The 22921-nt window shown below is 36.7% G+C and overlaps 1 protein-coding gene and 1 non-coding gene across 2 annotated transcripts in view; one reads left to right on the plus strand and one right to left on the minus strand.

The window, feature by feature from the left end:
- The window catches only part of ASXL2 (ASXL transcriptional regulator 2), a 119447-nt gene that overhangs the window by 18568 nt on the left and 77958 nt on the right, over positions 1-22921 (plus strand). Inside the window, exon 2 of the mRNA XM_090281076.1 lies at positions 17820-17902. Within this exon, the coding sequence (XP_090137202.1) occupies positions 17820-17902 (83 nt within the window). The remainder of the gene's footprint in view (positions 1-17819; positions 17903-22921) is intronic.
- Positions 7489-7592, minus strand: LOC150005774 (small nucleolar RNA U13). Its single transcript, XR_016512213.1, has one exon. It is a non-coding gene; the product is annotated as a small nucleolar RNA U13 (small nucleolar RNA).

Below are 22921 nucleotides of genomic sequence, written 5' to 3' on the forward strand. Positions count from 1 at the left end.
CCTGGCCAGGTTAAGCTCAGTGTGTCCTCCAGATAGTGAAGGTTGTGGGTTCATTCCCTGGTCAGGGCACATTATAAGAATCAACCAATGAATGTATCAGTAAGTGGGACCACAAATTGATGTTTCTCTCACTCTCCCTTTCTCTAAAATTAATGAATAAAAAAGGTAAAAAAGCATTTTATGTCATTTTCTGGTTTTGCTAATAATCCTTTAAAAATTTTTAAAAAAGCATTTTATTTATTGATTGATTTTTAGAGAGAGGAAAGGACAGAGAGAGAGAGACAGTCTATTTGTTGTTCCATTTATTTATGCATTCATTCATTGATTTGTATATGTGCCCTGACTGGGGAGCAAACCCACAACCTTGGCATGTTGGGACAAAGCTTTAAGCTACTGAGCTACCTGGCCAGGGTTGCTAATAACCCCTGTAGAATGGCTGAATAATTCTCCATTATGCAGTTGTGTCGTAAATGCCCCACAGTATTAAGAAAGTTAGATAACTTTAAGTGAACATTTTAATGCTGTAGTGACATTCTTTTCTTTTCCTTACTTATATACACACCTAATATCTTATCCCAATATTTTGGATTTAGATTTCTTTTAACAGATTTTATTTATTTATATTAGAGAGTAGGGGAGGAAAGGAGAAAGAGGAAGAGAAACAGCAGTGTGTGGTTGCCTTGCCTCTTGTGTGGCCCTCAACTGGGGACCTGGCCTGTAACCTAGGCATGTGCCCTAACTGGGAACGAACCACTAATCTTTTGATTCTCAGCCCAGTGTTCAAGCTATTGAGCTTACACCATCCAGGGCTAATGTTTTTTTCCTTTTTTTAAAGAGTAACATGAATAAAAATTGACCTTTTTGTTTAACCGTTTTGTGAATTTAACACATGTAAGCACCACCCTGACAGGTAGAGGCCAAAAGACTAGTCATCCTGCTGTGTCACTCTCCACCTGCCCCAGCCATTGTCAACCACTGACAAGTTTATCACTGTATTTTTCCTTTCTGAGAATGTTATATAAATGAATCATATAATATATAGGTTTTTGAGACTAGTTTCTTTAATTCAGCTAAAGGCCTTTGAGATTTATCCATGTTGTTTTGTGTATTAATAGTGTATTCTCTTCTATTACTAAGTGGTAGTTCATTGTGCCAATGTATAATAATTTGTTATTCACTGTTGAAAAGCATGTAGGTTGTTTCTGTTTTTGGCAGTTAAGAATGGAGCTGCAGTAAAATTTGTCGGCAGATTTTTCTTTGAACATAACTTTTCATTTCTCTAGGGTAAAATACCCAGGGCTGGGCTTGTTACAGAGCGAAAGAGGGTTCTTTCCCGTGGCGCCTTGGTGTAAAACCCAACAACTAGTGTTGAGGAAAATGGGTCTTTATTTACAATATTCCAACCTGGGGAGGGCAGTGAGCTCTGCAACTCAGAGCCCTGTTCTCCCACGGGACCCAGCACTTCCCTTGCTCCCCAAAAGGCTAGAAGCCAAAACCATGCCCAGAAGTTCCCTATCCCTTATCTGTCAGCTGTCTCCCTCAGTATCTAGGGTATGATGTCATCAGCCTCCATATAACAGTCCAGGAAAACATGTGCCGTGTTGCACTGGATCACGCATGGTTTTCTCTTTGCCCTTTCAAAGTTACATGATATTATTCTCCATTTCCAAGCCACATGGAGTTCTCCCTTTCCTTTCCTAGCTGCGTCGAGTTCTCGTATCCAAATGTCTGCCGCCTATCTTTAAATCCCTGACTGCGTCCTGCGACGCAGTGGGCACGGTAACTGGTTCTGACCATTCACCGAACCTTGCGCAGGCTCTGTACGCTCTTTCCTCATCACTCTTTGGTCACATTCCCTCCCATCTCCTTGGGGCCTTGGAAGAACCAAACTATTTGCATACCTAAGACACTAGCTAATAGCCATCGTCTTGCAAAGACCTTTTAAAAGCTGTTCTCTTTTACCCATCCCCCAACCTGCAGGCTCTGGGGAGTTTTGGAGACCACCACTTTGTGACAGGCTTGCAGAGTAATAGAGTAACTAACTATATGTTTAATTTTATAAGAAAACTGCAGAACTTTTTCTCAGCGGCTATAGATCATTCTGTATTTCCACCAGCTACACACACACACACATGAAATCCAGTCGCTCGTCATTCTTGCTAGGTCATGGTGGTATTATCAGCATTTTTTAACGTTAGCCATTCTAATAGATGTGTAGTAGTATATCATTGTGATTTTAATTTTTCTAATGATGTTATTAAACATCTTTTTCTGTGTCTGTTTGCCATTATAGATCCTCTTTGGTAAAATATCTGTTCAAGTCTTTTGCCTACTGTTTAACTGGGTTGGTTTTCTTGCTGTTGAGTTTTGAGAATTCTTTATATATTCTGGATACAAGTCCTTTGCTGGATATGTGATTTTTTGCAGATTCTTTCTTCCTGATTATAGGTTGAAGCTCAGCTTTTCATCATTAAGTATATTAATTGTAGGTTTTTAAAAAATAGGTATCTATTATCATGTTGAGGAAGTTCCATTATCTCATCAATGGATGTTGAATTTCGCCAAATCCTATAATGAATCATTGATACAATCATTTGCTTTAAAAAAAAAAAAAGATTTTATTTATTTTTAGAGAGAGAAGGGAGGGAGAAAGGGAGAGAAACGTTGGTGTGAGACAGAAATATCAATTGGTTGCCTCCTGCATGCCCCCAGCCAGGGACCTGGCCCGCAACCCAGGCATGTGCCCTGATACGGAATCGAACAGGCCACCTTTTGGTTCACAGGCCAGCGCTTAATGCACTGAGCCACACCAGCCAGGGTGATGCAATCATTTGCTTTTAATTTTTAGACTATTAATATGGTAGATGACATTGTTTTTCAAATTTTAAATGGGCCTTGTGTTTCTTGGGGAGGGAATCTCACTTGGTTGTTGTATATACTTTTTATATTTTGCTGGATTTACTAATATTTTATTGAGGACATTCACAATTTTCCTCATAAGCGGTATCAATCTGTATTTTTTTGAACTGTCTTTGTCTGGTTTTGGGTAGCAGGATAATACTGGCCTCATAAAAAAGAGATGGGAATTCTTCCTTTCTGTTCTATTTCCTGAAAGAGGTTACAGTCAGTCCTCATTATTCATAGTTTTAATATTTGTGAATTCACTTTTTTGCTAAATTTACTCTTAACCCCCTAGTCAATACTCATGACACTTTTGTGGTCATAGACATGCAGAGTGGCAAAAAATTTGAGTCACCTGATGCAGATATTCCCAGCTGAGGTCCCTGCTGTGGTTGAACAATATGATGTTCTGCCTTCTTGTTTCAGTTCTCATAGTGGAAACGTGTCTTTTTTGTGGTCTACTTAAACCATGATTTTTGCATTTTTATGCTTTTTGTTGGTGTTCTCACTGTTTAAAATGCTTTCCAAGTGTAGTCCTGAAGTGTGCTGTCCATATTCTGTCTTTTTTTTTTAAATCCTCACCCAAGGATGTGTTTGTTGATTTGAGAGAGAGAAACATCATTGATCTGTTGCCTCCTGTATGTGCCCCAACTGGGAAGTAAACACACAACCTAGGTATTTGCCCTGGGTGGGAATTGAACCTGCAACTTTTTGGTGTACAGACAATGCTCCAGCCGACTGAGTCACTCGGCTAGGGGCTGCTGTCTGTTCTTAAGTGGGAGACGGCTGTGATGTGACTTCTGGAGAAAGTGTGTGTGTTAGATAACTTTGATTAGGCATGAGTTACAGTGCTGTTGGCGGTGAGTTCAATGTTAGTGACTCAATATCTTTTAAATAAAATATCTTTAAACAGAAAACAAGGTTATGTAGCGATCAGTTGAACAGTAATGTGACCAAAGGATTGCAGGAACCTAGTTCTGTATTTCCTCTAATAGCATTGTTTCAGTATTTGCTAATTTAGTGTTTGTGCTGACTTACAGAACATAACTCTTGTGAATAGTGAGAATTGACTGCATGTAGATCTGTTATTATTTGTTCTTTAAATTTTTTTTTCTTTTTTTCTTTAAGTCCTCACCCGAGGGTATATATTTTTTAAATTTTAGACGAGTGTGGGGAGATAGATAGCTAGGAACTATAGTGCTGTTCACTAGGCCTCCTGTCAGCAAGTAAGGAGTTAGGAAGGGCAGAAGCTAAAAGCAGAGTCTTGATATTGGAAGATCGTCATGATGAGATTCAGAAATCTGTGCATATACAGTGATATCAAGTTGTATTTTCTTTTCCTTCCTAATATTGTGCAACTTGCCCTCACTGTTTAGTCAGGTTCTCTTTACAGTACCTGCAGTTTTTCTTTCTTTTAAACTATGCAAGGGCAGAAAAGGGATATTTTAATCCACCTTCAAACTGGAACTTTAAATAGAAATTGTATCTCTGTCAGGCTTTTGTGGTGACATTGTTATTACAGCAAGAAAACTTTGAGTTTTCTCCTAAAAGAAAGGTGAAATCCAGGAACTTTTAAGTTGAGATTACTAGTTACCTATCCCCTTGAAAAGGTTTCCTTCTAGTTCTCTTCTGATTCCTTTTTTTTTTTTTAAAGATTTTATTTATTTATTTTTAGTTAGAGGGGAAAGGAGGGAAAAAGACAGGGTTGCCTCTCAGACGCATCCCAACTGGGCCAAACCTGCAACCCAGGCATGTGCCCTCACTGGGGAATCGAACTAGTGACCTTTTGCTGTGCAGGACAATGTCCAGGTAACTGAGCCACACCTATCAGGGCTGAGCTTGTTTTTTTTAAGGAAGATGTGCAATTCCAGATTCTGTTTGACATCTGGGAAGCTGTGGAGTCAGTCTTAAGACAATTGCCTTGTTTTGGTAGCTTTAAGACATTGTTTTGGCTGGGAATATTTCATTATATATTCCAGTAATTTAAAGAACTTGAATAAAAAATCACGTGACTTTTCCTCCTAGTATGGTTTAAAAGCTTTTTGTGACTTAAGTAGGCTCTAATTATTGCCATTCTATTCACCATAATTAGCTTTACTGTTATGAATCCATGTATATGGATTCAGAATATGGTTGACCTTGAACAACAGGAGTTTGAACTGCACGGGTCCACTTACATGGGGATTCTTTTCAGTAGTACAGTTGGCCCTTGTATCTGCAGATTTTGCATCTGCAGATTGAAGCAACCACGGATTGAAACTTTTCACATTCCCAACCGCGTTTTACCAACAAGTGTGGGTCAGGAATATTTTCTATTCATGGTTGGTTCAATCCGCAGGTGCTGAGGGTTAGCTGTGTAGAGTTGTTGTCTGTTTCAGGAGTTCTTAGTTTCGGTGGAGAAATGGGCTCTATCGCAAGACTTTTTGGAAAGTGGTAGAATACCTACCCAAACTGGTAGGAGAAAGAAAAGGGAATTTACTTGTTTGTTACTGAAATATTTGGAGGAAGAGCTTCAGGTATGGTTGGGTTTTTTCTCTTTTTTAGTTTGTCTTGGAGTGTTTGAAAGATGTTAGCTTCAGTCGTTCGTTCACCATTCAAAGTTAAGTCCATTAGTTGCTGGGACGAAAAATGTTTTTTATTTGTTATTTTGTCCCTTTACCTTTAGTTTGAGTCTTTTGCCCATTTATAAACCAATTACTGGTCAAGAGGTTGAAAACTGCTAATGGGTTTCATGCTGTGTTGCTGGTTTTGGTTCCTACCATATAAATTGAGAATGGAGGGAGGGGTTAGATCTCCAAAAGAACTTCCAACTAGAAGAATATTGAATAGTAGGCAAGTTGCTAAAAACACAAACTACCTTAGGTTTCATGGGGTCTGTGGGCCCACAGAAACTAACCATCAGACATTTAATTTTTTTCTGGGAAGGGTCTTCATAGCTGTCATCAGATTCTTCTGGAGGGTCTGCATTTGTAAAAAAGGTTAAGTATTGGTATGGGTTTTGGGGGGGGAGGGAAGGGTATTTGAACTGAGGATAGGTACATAATCAAAGGCATACATGAGAATCATTTTTGAGAGACGGTGGATTTGAATCTGGAGATATATTGAGCATAGTAGAATATAAATGTGGATGTTTTAGAATACTTGTTTTGGAACTATAGGATATGCTCAGATATTTATTGGTTATATGTGGTAAAATAATCGAGTAGTTTAAGAGAAGAGAAACCTATCTACTGCTAATTAATTTTTTTCTATGATTCTACCTTTCATTTACTTATGTTATCTCTAGATATTATAGTTATAATTTCCTTCTTGGTCCAAGATTTTTTGGGTGTAGGAATTAAAAACAATTTTAAGGACTTAATTTTTGTACTGTGTGCTTTTATTGCATTACAATCAGAACAGAAGTTTTGACCCCTTTATGGTTTTTGTAATTATTGAGGTTTCCTGCCCATTCCATTAATGTGATTTGGAAAAAGTGTAGACTTTTTGAACAGTTGAAAGTTTGATATATCTTTGAAATCAACTCTACTGCTTTTATTCTTCATATGCTCTTATTTCTGTATTGTATGTAATCATAAATGAGAATTGTAGTAGAGAAAAAGTTGAGATGAGAGGTGCACCCTAACTTTAATTAGCATCTATGATTGCTATACCAATTCTAGTTTTTTAAGTATATGGTTTAACTCACTTAATTTCATTTGAAATGTTTTAAAAATCAGAAATGGCCAAACAACCCTAGAATTTGGAACTTACTTTTTTTTAGCTTAGACATAAAATGCTTTTATTGAAATTCTTTTGTAATAGTAATACATTGTATTTGTAGAGTGGCTCTACCGGAATAGGGTTCCTACTTCATTCCTTTTCCGTTCCTTCTCCTTTGTTGGCTGGACCTAGTATGAAATCTTGATTCTTCAATGTGGACCAGAACTAGGCAAATCAGAAGCATTATTTAAAACAAACGAAAACTATATGCTTTGAGCTGATAGGAATGTTTTAAGGAAATGTGTCAATAAGCTGGTCCTTTAACATTTTTTGTTATTAGGGATTAATCATTTATTTTTGTGAACTGTGGACACTTTGACCTAATTCCCCCCTTCCCCTTTCCTTGATTATCTGGCTGATGTGCACTGTGGAAAGTTTAAAAATAAAAGTGTAAAGAGACAGGAAAAACATCCTGATTTGGCCGGACAAGGGAGTATTCTTAGTTATTTTGGGGTCAGAATTCCCTTTTGGAAATTGATGAAAGCTGTGGGTCATTTTCTGGAAAAAGATAAAAACACTAAATAATTCCAAAGGGGTTCAAGGAATTCTGAAGGTAATTGTGTATCCTATGGGCCTAGATTGTAAGTTAATAATTCTGATCTGATGTAATAACACAACATTTTGACATTTATTTCTAATTCTTCTATCTGACCCTTCCCTCCCTCCCTCCCTTCCTCCTTCCATTTACTTATGCATTCACCTGTTGATGCTTATATGTGCCCTGACTGGGGATCGAACCACAACTGTGGCATATTGGGACAGTGCTCTAACCAATTGAGCGACCCAGCCACGGTCTGTCTGTCTGTCTGTCTCTCTTTTTTTTAATGTCATGTGGGTAACGTGCCCATGTATTACAGGGTTCGAGGGAGGCACATCTCAACACAAGAGCCTGAACATCCAGTCATCACACTTAGGAACTACAAAAGGATCTATCTGGTTATTTCTTTACTTAATTGAAATCTTATTGTGTGTTCAATTTTGCATGTGGGTTTCGCATATAATAAGCATTTCCTCAGCATTGAAAACTGCTTAATAATATCTTTAATGACAACATAATTATCACTTCAGTTTAGAAATAATTTATTGGGTTCTTCCTATGTTTCATGTATTGTCTAATTGGAGGGCTATAAAGATAAAGAGACTTCTTGAACTGAAGATCTCTTTGGGAGAGGAATTAAATTGATTTATTATCTTAATATTGGTAATTTTTATTGTTAATTTTTATAACTTACAAATAATACTGCAGTGAACATTTTTATGGCTAGATCTTGTATGTATTTCTGTTGTTTTGCTTTTATAGATTGCTGGAAGAAAAGTTGTTGGGTAAGAGGATGTCAGTCTTTGAAAGGCCCTTCAAGTTACATGTTACCAAATTGCTTTTCAGAAAGGTGTATCAGTTTATTTTCCCAGCTGTGTACTGTGTATGTGCCTATCTTACTGAACCCTTGAAGGATTGAATATTTTTACTTTTGAAAATATAGCGCGGCCTAATGTAGGTGTCCTGTAGAGTCCAGTGGCACAGCCTTCTTTATCATCCAAGGTGGGCACTTGAGGTGCGCGCCCTCTGTGTGGGCTGAGTACATCCTCCTCCTGTAGTTGAGCCTTGATTGCTGTTGGCAAATCACCGGGAGGGATTTACCCAGGCCTGTCAGCTGCAAGGACCACTGACCATCAACCTCCACCCTCAGTGGGGATCAGCTGTGTAGGGGCAGGGTGGTGGTGCTCTGATGTGGTCTGTAGTTGTCCACTGGGTGTGCAAGCCCTGGGGTTTCCCAGGTGGTGCAAGGTCAGCCCTCACCTGTGTTCTGCCAGGGGCCACCCTGTATGAACTATAAAGCATCTGAGATGTCTGCCACTTGTGCTGAGCTTGGAGATTTCCAGCTGAAGCCAAACTGAATGTATCCTGGCTGCTCCTAGTGCTGGGCCTGGGGCCACTAGCAAGAGGTACCCAGGCTGAGGGCTCGCTGAGGCCAGCTATTGCTTGTTTCAGAGGATTTAGGAAGTTGTGAAGCATGAGCCAAGACCAGCCATTCATATGGAAAGTTATGGTTAGTGGTTTGGGTGGGCTTGTAAGTTGGGTGGGATGGAGTCACAGGGGATCTCCAGGGCAGGGCAAACAGTGTTAGCCAGGTTGATGGAGTGTCATATGTGGTACCAGTCTGCTGGCTCTGTGGCTCTTCGTGAGAGGGTTCCAAAAAGCGGCAGTGGCCTCTGCCCGCCTTTCTGTCTGGAAGATAGCTGTCTCTGAGCTCTTGCCTTGATGCCAGACATTTCAGTTTCTCCCTGTATGTGCCTTTCAGACTGTTACCCTGGTGCTGGAGCTCAGAGGGAGTGAGTCTGAGTAAGTCTGTATGTGGATTCTTTAAGAGGAACTGCCTGGGGCTCCAGAAGTTTCTTCCACTGACTCATTCTCCACTGATTTTTGCAGGCAGAAGTTATGGGGACTTGCCTTCTTGGCACTGGAACCCTGTGCTGGGGGGCCTGGTGTGGGGCTGAGACCCCTTGCTCCCGAGATATCCCTCTGAATTTTTATCTACCACACATGGATGTGGGACCAGCTTGTTCCGCATCTCCACCCCTCCTACCAGTCTGGATGCATGCGCTTTCTTTAATTTCATAGATGTCAGACTTCCATTCAGCTTGATTTCTGATGGTGCTGAGTGATGGTTGTTCTACATTTCAGTTGTAATTTTAGTTCTATATTTTAGTTGTGCAAGGAGGTGAGCCATGTTTACTTTGTGGCCATCTTGACCGGAAGTCCACAAACCACTTTTGACACGTCTGATCAGTCATGACATTTCTATATACTGCACAAATCACCTTTTGCATTTCAGTTGCATTTTTAGCTTTCTTGAGATAATAAAGCATAATGCACCAAAAATGTTGGATATATTCTTTCATCTACTAGAGCCATTGTTCAGAAAAAACGTAGTGGACTTTCTGACCAGCCTAATGTTGGTATGTAACTTTTATTATTTTGTAGTTTCCTCTGTATTTGAAATATTGCATAATTTTTAAAGGCAGAATTAAAGGTTCTTTGCTTTTGTTTCTGTAGTTCTTGATATCTTTTTTAGTATTTCCTCTCATAAATGTTGTCTCTCTCTTCCCCCACCTTCCACTACCCTAGTTGTGAACTATAGGGATTGCTTCTTATTCATCTTTGTGTCCCCAGTTTCTGACATTTAAGGAGTACTTAGTACTTAGTAAATGTCCGTTAAAATAAGAGTTCAGTATGGAAAAAAATGCCATAATCGTACCTACCTTTTAAGTTTATTGTAAAGATGAAACGAGCTAATGTATGTGAAGCATTTAGAATGGTATCTGGCACTTAAATGCTAGATAAATATTAAGTGTTATTAAGTCTTAAGAATTTTGTGAAGATTAGGTTATCTTTTAAAACATTTTTATTTATTGATTTTAGAGAGATAGGAAAGGAGAAGGAGAAAAATTAAATTTGTTGTTTTATTTACTTATGCATTTATTGGCCAAGTCTTTTATGTGCCTTCACTGGGGATTGAACCCAAAACCTTGGCGTTATCAGGACAACGCTCTAACCAACTAAGCTAAGCAGCCAGGGCCAGGAAAATTAGGTTTTGAGAACTTCGTTGTTGCTTGAACTAGGGAGTGCACATAACATCTGGACTTCTTGGATAATCAGGTAAAAAGAACCTAAACTAGTAATTAACTGTATCAGAATGACTTGGTAGAGCTGTACAGAATTGAGGTAAAACTACCCGTGGGCTTGTGAAGCCAACCTATGTAATCTTCTCTGGCTTTCTGTAGCTGCCTCTCTGTATATATATATTTGTAATTATTCAAGCTTCTGCCCACAAATCTACAAACTTATTTGCAATTGCACTCACCTTTCATCTTTTTTGTTCAAAGAAAGAAAAAAGAAGGCATTTTTACTATTGTCTAAAGCTTGTGTTCCTAATTCCATCAGTCAACCATCATCACATGTTTTAGGTCTACTGTAGATAGGCACTGGGGATACTGGATGAAAACAGATGGTCACAGCCCTCCTGAAACTTTTCGTACCAGTGGGCAGGACAGATGTTTTAAAATGCAGTTACAATAAATACAGTGTGATAAGCACTGATGGGGGTATATAGAGTACTGCTGTAGGAGAATAATTATTTTTGAAACCATGGGAGGATGAGATGTCCAAGGAGAGTAGAAACTGAGACTAGAGAATCCTGAGGAAGATGAACATTAAAATTGTGGAGAAAGAAAAGTTGCTGGTGGAGGAGTAGAAGGGAAAGAGGGCGAGTCTGGTGTCACAGAAGCTGAACAGAGAAGTGCATCTCAGGACAGAGGTAGTGATCAAGAGATACTGCTAAGCAGCCAGGTAGGTCCTTTTCCTTCTTTCTTTTTCAAATATTGGACTCTATTAATTATTTCTTCCACCTAAATTTCATGTATTTCTTGTTATTATCTGTTCAGCTCCTGAACTCACACAATGAGTGTTTGTATAGGTGAGGGATACTGCGTCCTCTGAATTTTGTTTCTGAGTATCAAATTAGCACAGGTTTGAATAATGAGGGATTTGTCTCTCATTTGTATCTGAATCTGTTGTATTTGCCTCCCATGTTGGGATGCAGAAAGTTGGGATCGCTGAGGATACTTGTGTCCTTTTATCCTTGTCAAGTGAAACTTGTTCAAATCCATTTGAGAAAATTCCTTGACATCGTATTTCCTTCACTGTTCTAGGAGTTGTATTAACTCCCTGTTGCCACCTCTGGACCTCCCATTCAGTGTTAAACCCTCTCAAGTTTGATTTCTTTCCTTCTGATTAAATGGAAGCTGAACTTGTAAAGCTAATTACTGTAAAGAGCTCCTTGTCAAATACAGTGGATTTTGAAGCTGTTATCTCAACTTTTAGGACGTTTTTGACATTGTTGACCACTTCATCCTTCTTAGAATGGTTTTGTCTTTTCTGAGGTACACATTCTTCTGATTTTTTTCCCAGTTTCTCTGGCCACTCCTTAGTTTATTCACTGGTTTTTCTTCTCTGACTCTTAAACATTGGTGTATATTGTTCTGTAACATAGGCTCTCATCATTTCTTATTCTGCATATTTCCTGGGCGAACTCAGGAAATTGTGACATTGGTTAACCTAATTAAAGCTTTTGGACAGTAAATAAGCCACATAGCACTGAAGTAAATTATAAAGAATTTCATGTTTTATCTGTACATTTAAAATGTAAAATAAAATGATCTAGATTACACAAAATGCAGGCTCTACATATCTGTGCATATTTAGACTGAACTCAAAAGTGCAGCAATAATTGAAATACTTCTGTCATTTAGACTAGAATCAAACTTAAATCTTAGGGGCTATCTAGATTATTCTTTACTCAGTATAATTTTATATCCTGTTTATTAGCTGGATGTGAGGTTCTATAAGTAAAGTGATATATTAAGCATGCTTTAAAAAACTATTATGCTTTCATTCTGGCTAGTGTTGATTTTAATTCTTCTGAGCAGTTATTCAGATTGTCATAGTTTCTAAAAATTGTGTTATGTAGTTCCATAAACAGTTAGAATGGAATGATATTTTGTTTGATAAACACTGCCCTCCTGTGGTTAAATCGAGCTAAATGTTTTTTATAAAACTAGTATTTCCACTTACATGAAACCTGTGGTAAAAAAATATGTAATAGTATTGTGATACAGTAATAATATTGTAGTAGTACTGTACCGGAATACTGTATTTTGCTGAGAAACATATGTGGCCATTTTTAAAAAAGATTTTTATGTTATTTTATTTATTATTTTTAGAGAGAGGAAAAGGGAGAGAGAGAGGGAGAGAAACATCAATGTGTGGTTTCCTCTCTCACGCCCCCAACTGGGGACCTGGCTTACAACTCTTTGGTTCACAGGCCAGTGTTCAATCCACTGAGCTATACCAGCAAGGGCCATTTTTTTTTTTCTCCATTTTTCCCTTTTGGGTTTCGCTAGTGTGTCTCTACATTTTTCTCATTATGTCTTTGTACATTTTCTTATTAAAAATTAGTGAATTAAAAGAGTCAAATGAAAAAATATTAAGCTACTGAAGGGAGGAGGCTACACTTAAATGTAGACGTGCTAAAAGAAATAAGAAAAATCGATTATAATACATGAAATTAATAAAAACTATGGAAAAACAACTGTAATGAAAAGATGAAAAATAAACTGGAAAAATATTGGTAGTAAATATGACAGTATAAGTTTTAACATATTGAATATAAAAAATAGAACTCATACAAATGGTATATAAATTAGTGGACAAAGGTCATAATAAGTTTACAAAAGAGGAAATATAGTAATTAAAGCATAAAATATATTAAAATTTATGGTTTTCTACAAAATGATATAATATTCTTAATGATACTTAAAATTAAAAGACAATCTTCACCTTTGGAGTATGCCAGTGAAACCATCTAATCTGAAAATCAGTGAATAGAATCAAGTACTTATCTTGTTTTTTTCTGTATGAACTGTGTGGACTTTAGGTGACCAAATAGTATATGGAGGAAAACATCTCTTTTTAGAGGGATACCAGCTATAAACGAAGAAGAAATGTTAGACTGTCACTATTTTTCAGCACCTAAATGAGTATAGATACTGATCCTCAAGGCTACTAAAACAATCAACTTGGAATGCTGATGAGAAACTTGATAATAAAATGGATCAGGGGGAGCATCTGTTCCCGATCCATTTTGGCATCTCTGAAAAAGAAACCACAGTTATTTTGTATGTTCTGATGTTGTGTGGTTGGAAGTATACAACACTGACTGAAGTTTTCTTGCTAAAATAAATTCTGAATCTGAGCAATTCTCTAGGTGTTAATTCTAATTTTCAGGAAGTACAAGGGATAAAATACTCTACAAGTAGCAAAATATAGAATGTGCAGTAAGTAAATTGGAAGAAAGGAGGGTGAAACCCATAGATTGAGACTTTAAGACATGTGTTAACCAAATGTAACATGTATGTGTCATCTTTGAATACTGATTTGAACAAGCCAACTGTTAAAAAAAAAAGATTTTTTTTTTTCGCCATGAAAATTGAGGACATTGTCTACTTTGATATTAAGGAATTATAGTTACTTTATGAGATGTAAAATGGTATTTTTGTTTTTTAAAAAATGAGGTTTTTTAAAATTTATTTTTTATTGTTTTTCTATTAGAGACCTTATTCTTTTTAAGGGATATATACTTAAGTATTTATGGATGAAACGTTTGAGATTTGCTTCAAAATAATTTCATTTGTGAAGGGGGAAGCCTGGAGGTATAGATGAAATAAGAAAAACTAGTGTTAATAATTGTTGATTGTGGTATTCTCTGTACTTTTGTTTGTTCTAAATTTCCATTATAAGAAGTTAAAAAAATTAGAGTACTTCAATTTTAATTAAAACTTTTTTTCTCCCCCAAACTAAATGATTTATTTATAGCTCTAAATAGTTTTTTAAAGCTTTTATTTATTTACTTGTAGAGAGGAGAAGGAAGGGAGATAGATACATTGATAGTTGACTCTTGCACACCCCCACCTGGGGGCCTGGCCTGCAACCTAGGCACGTGCCCTGAATGGGAATCAAACTGATGGTGACCTTTTGTTTTGCAGGCCAGCGCTCAATCCACTGAGCCACACCAACAGGAGCTATAGCTCTAAATATTGAGAAAATATATCATAAATAATTTTATGAATTAAAATAAATTTTAAATGTCTAACATGTGAAGGAACTGATGATAAACAATTTTTTAAAGGAAAGTAAGCATCCCTTAAGCATCCCTTTAACTTTTTTCTATTTTATTTCATTAAACAACTGTACACCTTGAAGATCAGTTAAGTCCTCACTAAAAAAGCATACAAAATTTTTTTGAAGTTTATTTTTAGAGAGAGGGGATGGGAGGGAAAATGAGAGGGAGAGAAACATTGATCAAAATTGCCTTTTACATGCCCCCCATTGGGGACCTGGCCAGAAACCCAGGTATGTTCTGACTGGGAATCGAACCGTCAGCTTTTCGGTTTGTGGGAGGATGCCCAACCCACTGAGCTACACTGGTCAGGACTCCCCTTCATTTTTGAAGGATATTTTTGCTAGAAAGGAATTTTGGATTGGTGAATTTCTTTCAGTTCTTTAGCATGATTTCTCACTACTTCTGCATTCCATGATTTCTGATGAGAAATCCACAGCCACTTAAATTGTTCACCAAAAAGGAGTGTTGTTTTTCCTTGTTTGCTTTCAAGATCTTTTTGGTTGTCTTTAGTTTTTAGTGATATATCTGAGTATGGATTTCTTTGAACTAATATTGTTTAAGATTCATTGATCTTCCTGAAATTTTAATTGTGTATCTTTCACCTGATTTGGGAAGTTTTCTCCTGTTATTTTACATGTTTTCTGTGCTCTATTCTTTCTCCTCTCCTTTTGGGACTCTGATGGCATGAATGTTAGACCTTTTGATATTGTTCCGTTAGCTCTGTTCTTTTATTTATTTTTTATTATGTCCCCCACCCCAACCCCGCCAAGCGGTTGCAGTCGAAATTCCGAGTACCTGTGGGAATGTAGTCTTATTTTTTAAAATAGGATCTTTGCAGATGATAAAGTTAAGATGGGTTCATTAGGGTGAACCCTAATTTAACATGATTGAGTCTTTATTAAAAGGGGAAATTTGATCACAAAGACAGGTAAAAAGGGAAGACTATATGAAGACACAGGGAGAAAGGGCATCTACCAGCCAAGAAGCACCTAAGGTTACCAGAAACTAGGATCCCCTTGGAACTGTCAAGATGCCAGTTTTCTGTTTGCTTACTTTGTGGTTCTGTCATTTTTTTTTTCTCCTGTCATTTTTCTGTGTTCATCAGATTGGATAATTTCTGTCCTTTCTATCTTCAAATTCATAGAGTCTTTCTTCTGTTATCTCTATTATGAAATTGTGTCCCTCCAAGGAATTTTGGTTTTTATTTAGGTTCTTGTATTTTTTAGCCCTAAAATTTTACACATACGCACAATATATGCAATCTTACTTATTTGCCTGAATGCTTTTCTATTTTTTTCTAAGAGTGTTCTTCCCAACTTCCTTTGTTTTTAAAAAGAAATCATTCCCGAGTCCATGCTAATTTGTTTTAGAGAGAGGGAAAGAGAGGGAGAGAAACATTGATAGTTTGTCTTTCATAACGTGCCCCAACTGGGAGCTGAGCCCGCAGCCTAGGCCTGTACCCTGACTGAAATCGAACCTGCAACCTTTTTTTTACCGGGTGACCTTCCAACCAACCAAGCTACACCAGCCAGGGTTTTTCTCAGCTTCTCGAAGCAAGGTTATAATAGCTGCTTTAAAGTTTTGTCTGATAATTCCAACATCTTTGTCATCTTGGGTTTGTTGTTTGTAGGTAGTTTTTTCCCTTGTGAGATATTGAGATTTTCCTGGTTCTTCATATGTCGAGTGATTTTGGATTATACATATATTAGATATTTTGATGTTATATTATGATACTCTGTCTTGTTTAAATCCTAAGGAGGATGTTAATAGTTTTTGTTTTTGAGGGATTGGAAGATTTTTTAGGCAGATATTTGACCTCATTAGGTTCAGGTCACAAATTTCTACCTACCTTCATACATTAAAATTCCATTGTCTAGTTTTCACAGTCTTCGTAGCGCCCTTCCCGTCTGTTCTGCATATGTGCCACCTAGTGACTAATTTGGGAATCCGATAAGTAGTATGTTGAGGATCAGATAGATACACCTAAGCATAGCTCAGGGTGACCCCAGGAGTTTTTATAGAATTTCATGGTATATCTTTTTTGATCTCCTTTCTTTTTGCAAGTTCCTTGATACCATCTGGCTCCTAGAGACCCTTTTCCCTTGTCATTTCTCTGTGTTGCTGCACACTTCCACAGCTGCACCGGTCCTCTGTGCCAAGCAGCAGGATGGTAGAGAAGGGACGTAAGCCATGGGGGATTCCCTTCACACTCATGGGGCCTGACGGATTCTGCTTTCTTGAGTTTATGTCCCTGTCTAGCCATTGCTGTTAATCATCACTGCCACGAATGCTGCCTTTGAATCGCCTGGGGACAGGGTCCAGGAGAAAGGGGAAAAAACCCCAGAGGTTCCTCCTGCCCTTTTTCTACTCCTCAGACCAAAAAAGAGAAGACTTCTCTTAGAGCCATTTCTGCCTACAGTTAGAGTGCAGTTCTGAGTTTGGACAGCTGTTGAGTCTAGACCAAGTAGTCCAAGGGAAAAAGAACCATGAAACTCACTGCTGGGTTAGTACTTCTAGCTGTGGTTTCCTCTCTCAAGCCAACTGCTGCCATTTTCAGAGTCTTCAGATAGCTGTTCCATGTATTCTGTTTAGGTTTTTAGTTTTATGTATTCAGTGGGAGAGACAGGATAAACTGCTTACTCCGTTTTTATGAGAACCAGAACACAGATACCATTTTTATTTTATTATAACTATATTGTTAATTTGTTTTGGTTATGAGTTTTTGAACATCCATGCTGTACCAGGCTTTGCTGGAAATGTGAAAATGGATAATCTTTAAGGGGCTCGTAGTAGGTTCACAGGTAGGCATGTGATGTAGAGGAGGGGGCAGAAAGTACACATAAGTTCATATTTTGCATTAATGAAAAATTGAGTTATTATTTTATTGTTTTTCTATTACAGTTGTCCCACTTTTTCCCCCATTGCTCCCCCCCACCCAGCCCACCCCTCCTCCCACAGTCATTCCCCACCCCGTTGTCCATGCCCATGGGTCATTTATACATGTTCTTTGACTAAACCCTTCCCCTACTCATCCCCCTTCTCTCCCTCCCCCCTCCACTTTGATAACTGTTATTCTGTTCCTTGTTCAATTTTGTTCATTTGTTTGTGTTGTTCATTAGTCTCCTGTATCAAGTAATATGAAAAATTGAATTATTTACCATATCCTGATATATTTCTGCTTCAGGTTTGACTTGTTTGTGACTAAAGGAGAGAAGAGTCTGTTTATATTCCATTAATATCCTACTTTTCTTATCATCTAAAAATAAAAGGGATGAAAAGTCTCAGGATATGTATGTGCTGGATGAAATTGATACATAGTTTTAATAAGAATAAAGAATATACTTAAATATATAATTATAATAAGAATAGAACTTAAAATAAGAAGAAATAATTTATTATTATATACTTGTTTCTCAGGTCTTAGAAAAATACCCCAATACACCCATGAGTCATAAAGAAATTCTTCAAGTTATCCAGAGAGAAGGACTAAAAGAAATCAGGTGAGTTATTTAAATATTATTAGTAATAATTATAATATATGATTAGAGTATTTTACAGTATATAGCACTATATTTTAGTTCTGAAGATTGATTATTTAGTGATAACTGCATTGTTAATTTCTGATTTATTCAGTTGTCAGATCTTTGGAGTTTTCATCATAGCATAGTTATAAAACCAAAAGTAAGTTTTAAAAAATTTGTAGAGGGTAACTATCTTCACACCCATGCACTTTAATTCTTAGGAAGGCCTAGAGCCATCTTCAAGCCTTCATCTATCAAGTCAGGCTTTTGATTTAATAAGCTTGGTCATTAGCAGATAAACAATCCTATAGCGCAGAAAAAGTGCAGGAAGTAGGCAGCCTAGGAAGAAATAGCCTGGGCCACAAAGACTACAATGGAAAATACATATATGTATTTCAGATAACAGTATTATTAGTAGTCTTATTAATTGACCCCAGATGGGGTCAATTAATATAATATCAAAGGTAAACATACTTTAATTTTTAAGAGCCTTATTATATTACAATAGCACATAATAGTCACTGTTCATAATCAAGACCCTTTGTCATCAAGAAATGTTAAAATTATGTTCATCATAATTTGTAGGTTAAGGCAGAAACCTGGGAGTCTACATTAGAGATATTTCATTAAGATAGAAAAGGTTGCGGTGCTTTAAAACTGCTACTATTTGTTCTCAGCTTGGAGTGATATTGTGTAACACCATGAGGGGAAGTGTTCAGAATTTTGGGGAGCTCTTTTTGATTGTCACAGTGACTAGAAAGAAGAGAGTACTGTGGCATGTAATACGAAGATAATAGGGATGCTAAATGTCTTCCATCACTTTGGACAGTCTTTCACTTGAAGAATTGTTCAACTCATATGCCAATAGTATTCCTATTGAGATCTAGTGAATTATGCTATATTTGTAAATAAACTATATTTTTTGATAAATTGGTATTGCATGTTCTAGATTTTAGTTCTCATGGTCTTTAACATGAAATTCAATTTAAGATTTTTTTTTGGCCTTAGTTTGCTAATGCAGTTAAAATTTTTTGTTTTGATTTGTGGCCAAATATCAGTAGGCTGGGAATAAATTAGGTTGCTTTATTAATATAAAATATAAAGTATAAATTAGTGTATCTCACTTTAAATATGTATGTCCCTGAAAAATTGTGTGAACATTTGTAAATTAAAACATTAAAGTCCATTTGAAGAATTAGCTTTTAAATATTTTTTGTAAATTATTTTAAAATTTTCAGTGGTATAATTCTAAGTTTTTATTTGAATTAGTTAGGTTTATTAGATTAAAATTAAAGCACAATGCCCATTGAATTGCAGATCAATTTGTATAAGGCTGTAGGAGAACAGAATAAGTGATTATGGTGACTCTGAGGAATGAAGTCTGCTCAGGTATCCTTGTATAACACTATCAGGTCTTATAGGAGTGAACTAGAGATTTCATTTCTCTTCATAAAATTAGACTTGAATACACACTGGGAAGTAGGTCAGGAAATCCAGTGTATAAAGATCAGACTCCACCAGTTCTTTAGGTCAAAATGCCAGTTGCAGGGACATCCAGCTCAAATATAGTGAGGTTCTATGACCTTAAACTTGTCATCATTTCTAGGGAACAGGAAAGAACAGTAAATAAGTAAAGAATAGTAAATTTAAAAAGCACAGAAGGAAGAAAAGGAAGAACTTGTGGTGATGGTGATGCAGTTATGTGACCACAACACAGTCCTTTCTAAGTCATCAGTGACTTATGTTTTGCCAACTCCATGGGACTTTGAGTTCTCACCTTTCTTCTCAGCATTCTTTATCACAGCTGACTACTGCTTCCTTCTCGAAACTTTTATTACCTGAAGTAACCACAAACATTCCTGCTTTCCTTCCTTCCTTTCTAAGCTTTTCTTCTCTCTCTCTTCTTTTTTTTGCTCATTACCTTCTTGACAACTTAAGTGTACTCTTGTTCATTCTCATAGCTTTATCATTTTTGTCTTGTCAGTTCCCAAATATGTAGGGAATCTGCCTCCCACCTCAGTCTCTGTACATGCTGATCCCTTAGCAAGGAATTTGCTTTCCCTCACTTAACTCTTATTTATTTTTCAGGCGTCAGTTTGAATATGTCTTTTTCAGAAAACTCTGACTTTCTGGTCTCGATTACATTTTCCTTTTGTAGTGTATTATAATGTTCTTTGTTGTTTCTTCATAGCACTTAAGGTTTAAAATTACATATTTTTGTGATCTTAAAAAATATCATGTAGCTTCTCTATAGCTTACATTAAGCTAGCCCCATCAGGGCAGTGATACTGCTCTTCCCCTCCTCCCTTCCCCCATAGTACTTGGCACATAACAGGTATTGAAAAGTCACTTATTAATGAATATATGAATATCAGTGGTTGAAAGATCACATTCAAATGTAGTTATAACTTATCCTCTTGCTGCTGTGTCAAATGGTAGTCTTATAATCTTTAAAGTTTTTAACAGGTTGTTGAATGAAATGGATACTGTGCTTATTGAAGATGTGATATCTCTTACAGTTTTACTTTTATTTCTCAGTCAATACATGGCTTTCAACTTTCTTTTCCCTTTGTAGTTTTTTGTCTGCTTGCCCATTTTGAAGAATCTTGCTTAATTTTGATTATTCCATACTGTATTGTTTTATTTTAAAGTATATTAAAGTGGAAGTAGACCAAATGTCCATCAGGAGATAAGTAGATTAAAAAATGTGGAATATACATTCAATAGAAAATTCTTCATCCTTAAGAATGAATGAAATTCTGATACATGCTACATGGATGAACCTTAAAAATATGTTAAGTGAAATAAGCAAGACACAAAAGGACAAATATTCTACAATTCCATTTATATGATACCTACAATAGACAAATTTATAGAGCCAGAAAGTGTAATAGAGATTGATGGGGGTTGAGTGTAGGGGATAATGGGGAGTTATTGTTTAATTGGTACAGAGTTTTTGGGGGATGATGAAAAAGTTCTGGAAATAGATAGTGGTAATGGTTGCACAACATTATGATTGTACTTAATAACACTGAATTGTACACTTAAAAATGGTAACTTGCATGCTCAGTATATTTTGTCACAGCCAACTAATAAAAATAGTATTTAAAAGGAAGTGATTGGCTCCTGGCCGAGAAGGATTGAGGATACTTGCTCCTTTAAAAAGTTGGGTGATAGGATTGAAAATTATTTACCCAAATTATGGAATTCTGAATGAATTAATTAGAAACATTTAAAAATTATTATAACATTTAAATTAAATGCTCTTCTATAACTGCATTTTCGAAAACAGGGAGGAAAAAAGGCTCCTCAAATTTTTCCCCTCACAATAACCTGTGACTGTGAATTCCCTTATTATTATTATTATTTTTTAACACCTAAGTGTACCTCTTTTAAAGATAGTTTTGGATTTCCCATAGAGGTCAATAGGGAAGAAAGAAGATACAGATTGTTGTTACAGGTAAGAGACGTTGTAGGTTGTTCTAAAAGTAGCTTAGTTCTATTGAGAATAGATAAGAAAATGTGAAAGGGGCTTCGAGTAACTCAGGAGAAAGAAAAGATAAAAAGATTTAAAATGTTGGGGGTGAAAAAAGAGTGATTAGGGACTTATACACTATAACACTTATTGGTAATATAGACAGACATCTTAACTGTAGTATCTGGTCATTTGTAAAGAAAAAAATAGGCTAATTTCTGTACTATTGGCCAGAAGATAGTTATTTCAGAAAACTAAAAATGTTTTTAAAAATTTGTGACATCTCACTTCCTTGTTAAATTTTCCTTGGCTAAAATATAGCCTAATTGTTCTTTCTTTTATATACCACTTTAATTTGGTGATAGTTCTCTGGGGTTGAGCTCTTCAAACAAATTTGCTTGTTTCAAATTTGAAGTACTGTTAGAACCTTTTAGAAAAGTGGTAAGCTTTCAATCATTTTTTATCTAGAACAATGATTTTCAGCCCTTTTCATCTTATACGGCACACACCAAAATATAAATTTTTTTACTGATCTGAAAAAAATCCGTACAATTCTGATTCATTCACACTGGACAACTATCGTTGTGTTGGCTGTTATAATTTTTTTATTTGACAATCTAAGGGAAAAGAGGCCAGTGCCCCTGACTAAATAGTCAGGTGTATTATATGTTTTAAAAATTCTTACAGCATACTGGTTGACAATTTAGACAGTTTCCTTCTTCTTAAAAAGTATGTTTATTGATTTTAGAGAGAGAGGAAGGCAGGGAGGGGGAAAAGAGAGAGAGAGACATCGATGTTAGAAACATCGATTGGTTGCCTCCCAATCATGTCCCAACCTGGGATTGAACCCACAACCTAGGTATGTGCACTGACTGGGAATTGAACCCCCCAGCCTTTTGGTGTGTGGCACAAAGCTCCAACCTACTGAGCCACACTGGCTAGGGCTAGGCAGTTTCCTTTTTTAAAAAGTCATTGTTACTGAGTAGAGATTTTCTTGATTGGGTTTACTTTATTGGAAACCCTCCATTCTCATTATAGTAGACATGATCCTGGATCATGCTATACACTCGTGTGACTCCTAATATTGAATAATTAACTATTTTTGTTTCAAAACACTGAAAATAAAATCAAGGATTCAGAGAGGAAGCTGTGTCCACTTGATGCATTTTGGCTATATACTTCAGTTTCTAAGGGAAATTTATGTTAAATCAACGTAACATGAGTGGCAAATGGCTGTCGTTAGCCATCGATATTTATTTATTATTTTAAAAGATTTTATTTATTTATTTTTAGAGGGGAAGGGAGGGAGAAAGAGAGGAAGAGAGACATTAATATGTGGTTGCCTCTTGTGTGCCCACAACTGGGGACCTGGCGCACAACCCAGGCATGGGCCCTAACTGGGAATCAAACCAGCAATCCTTTGGTTCGCAGGCAGGTGCTCAACCCATTGAACTGCACCAGCCAGGGCAGCCATCGATATTTAAAGTAGTCTTTCAGAAACTTAGGATATTTCCTTTTTATCT

The sequence above is a fragment of the Furipterus horrens genome, unplaced genomic scaffold, assembly GCF_987537825.1.
Source record: "Furipterus horrens unplaced genomic scaffold, mFurHor1.1.pri manual_scaffold_6, whole genome shotgun sequence".
Classification (NCBI taxonomy): domain Eukaryota; kingdom Metazoa; phylum Chordata; class Mammalia; order Chiroptera; family Furipteridae; genus Furipterus; species Furipterus horrens.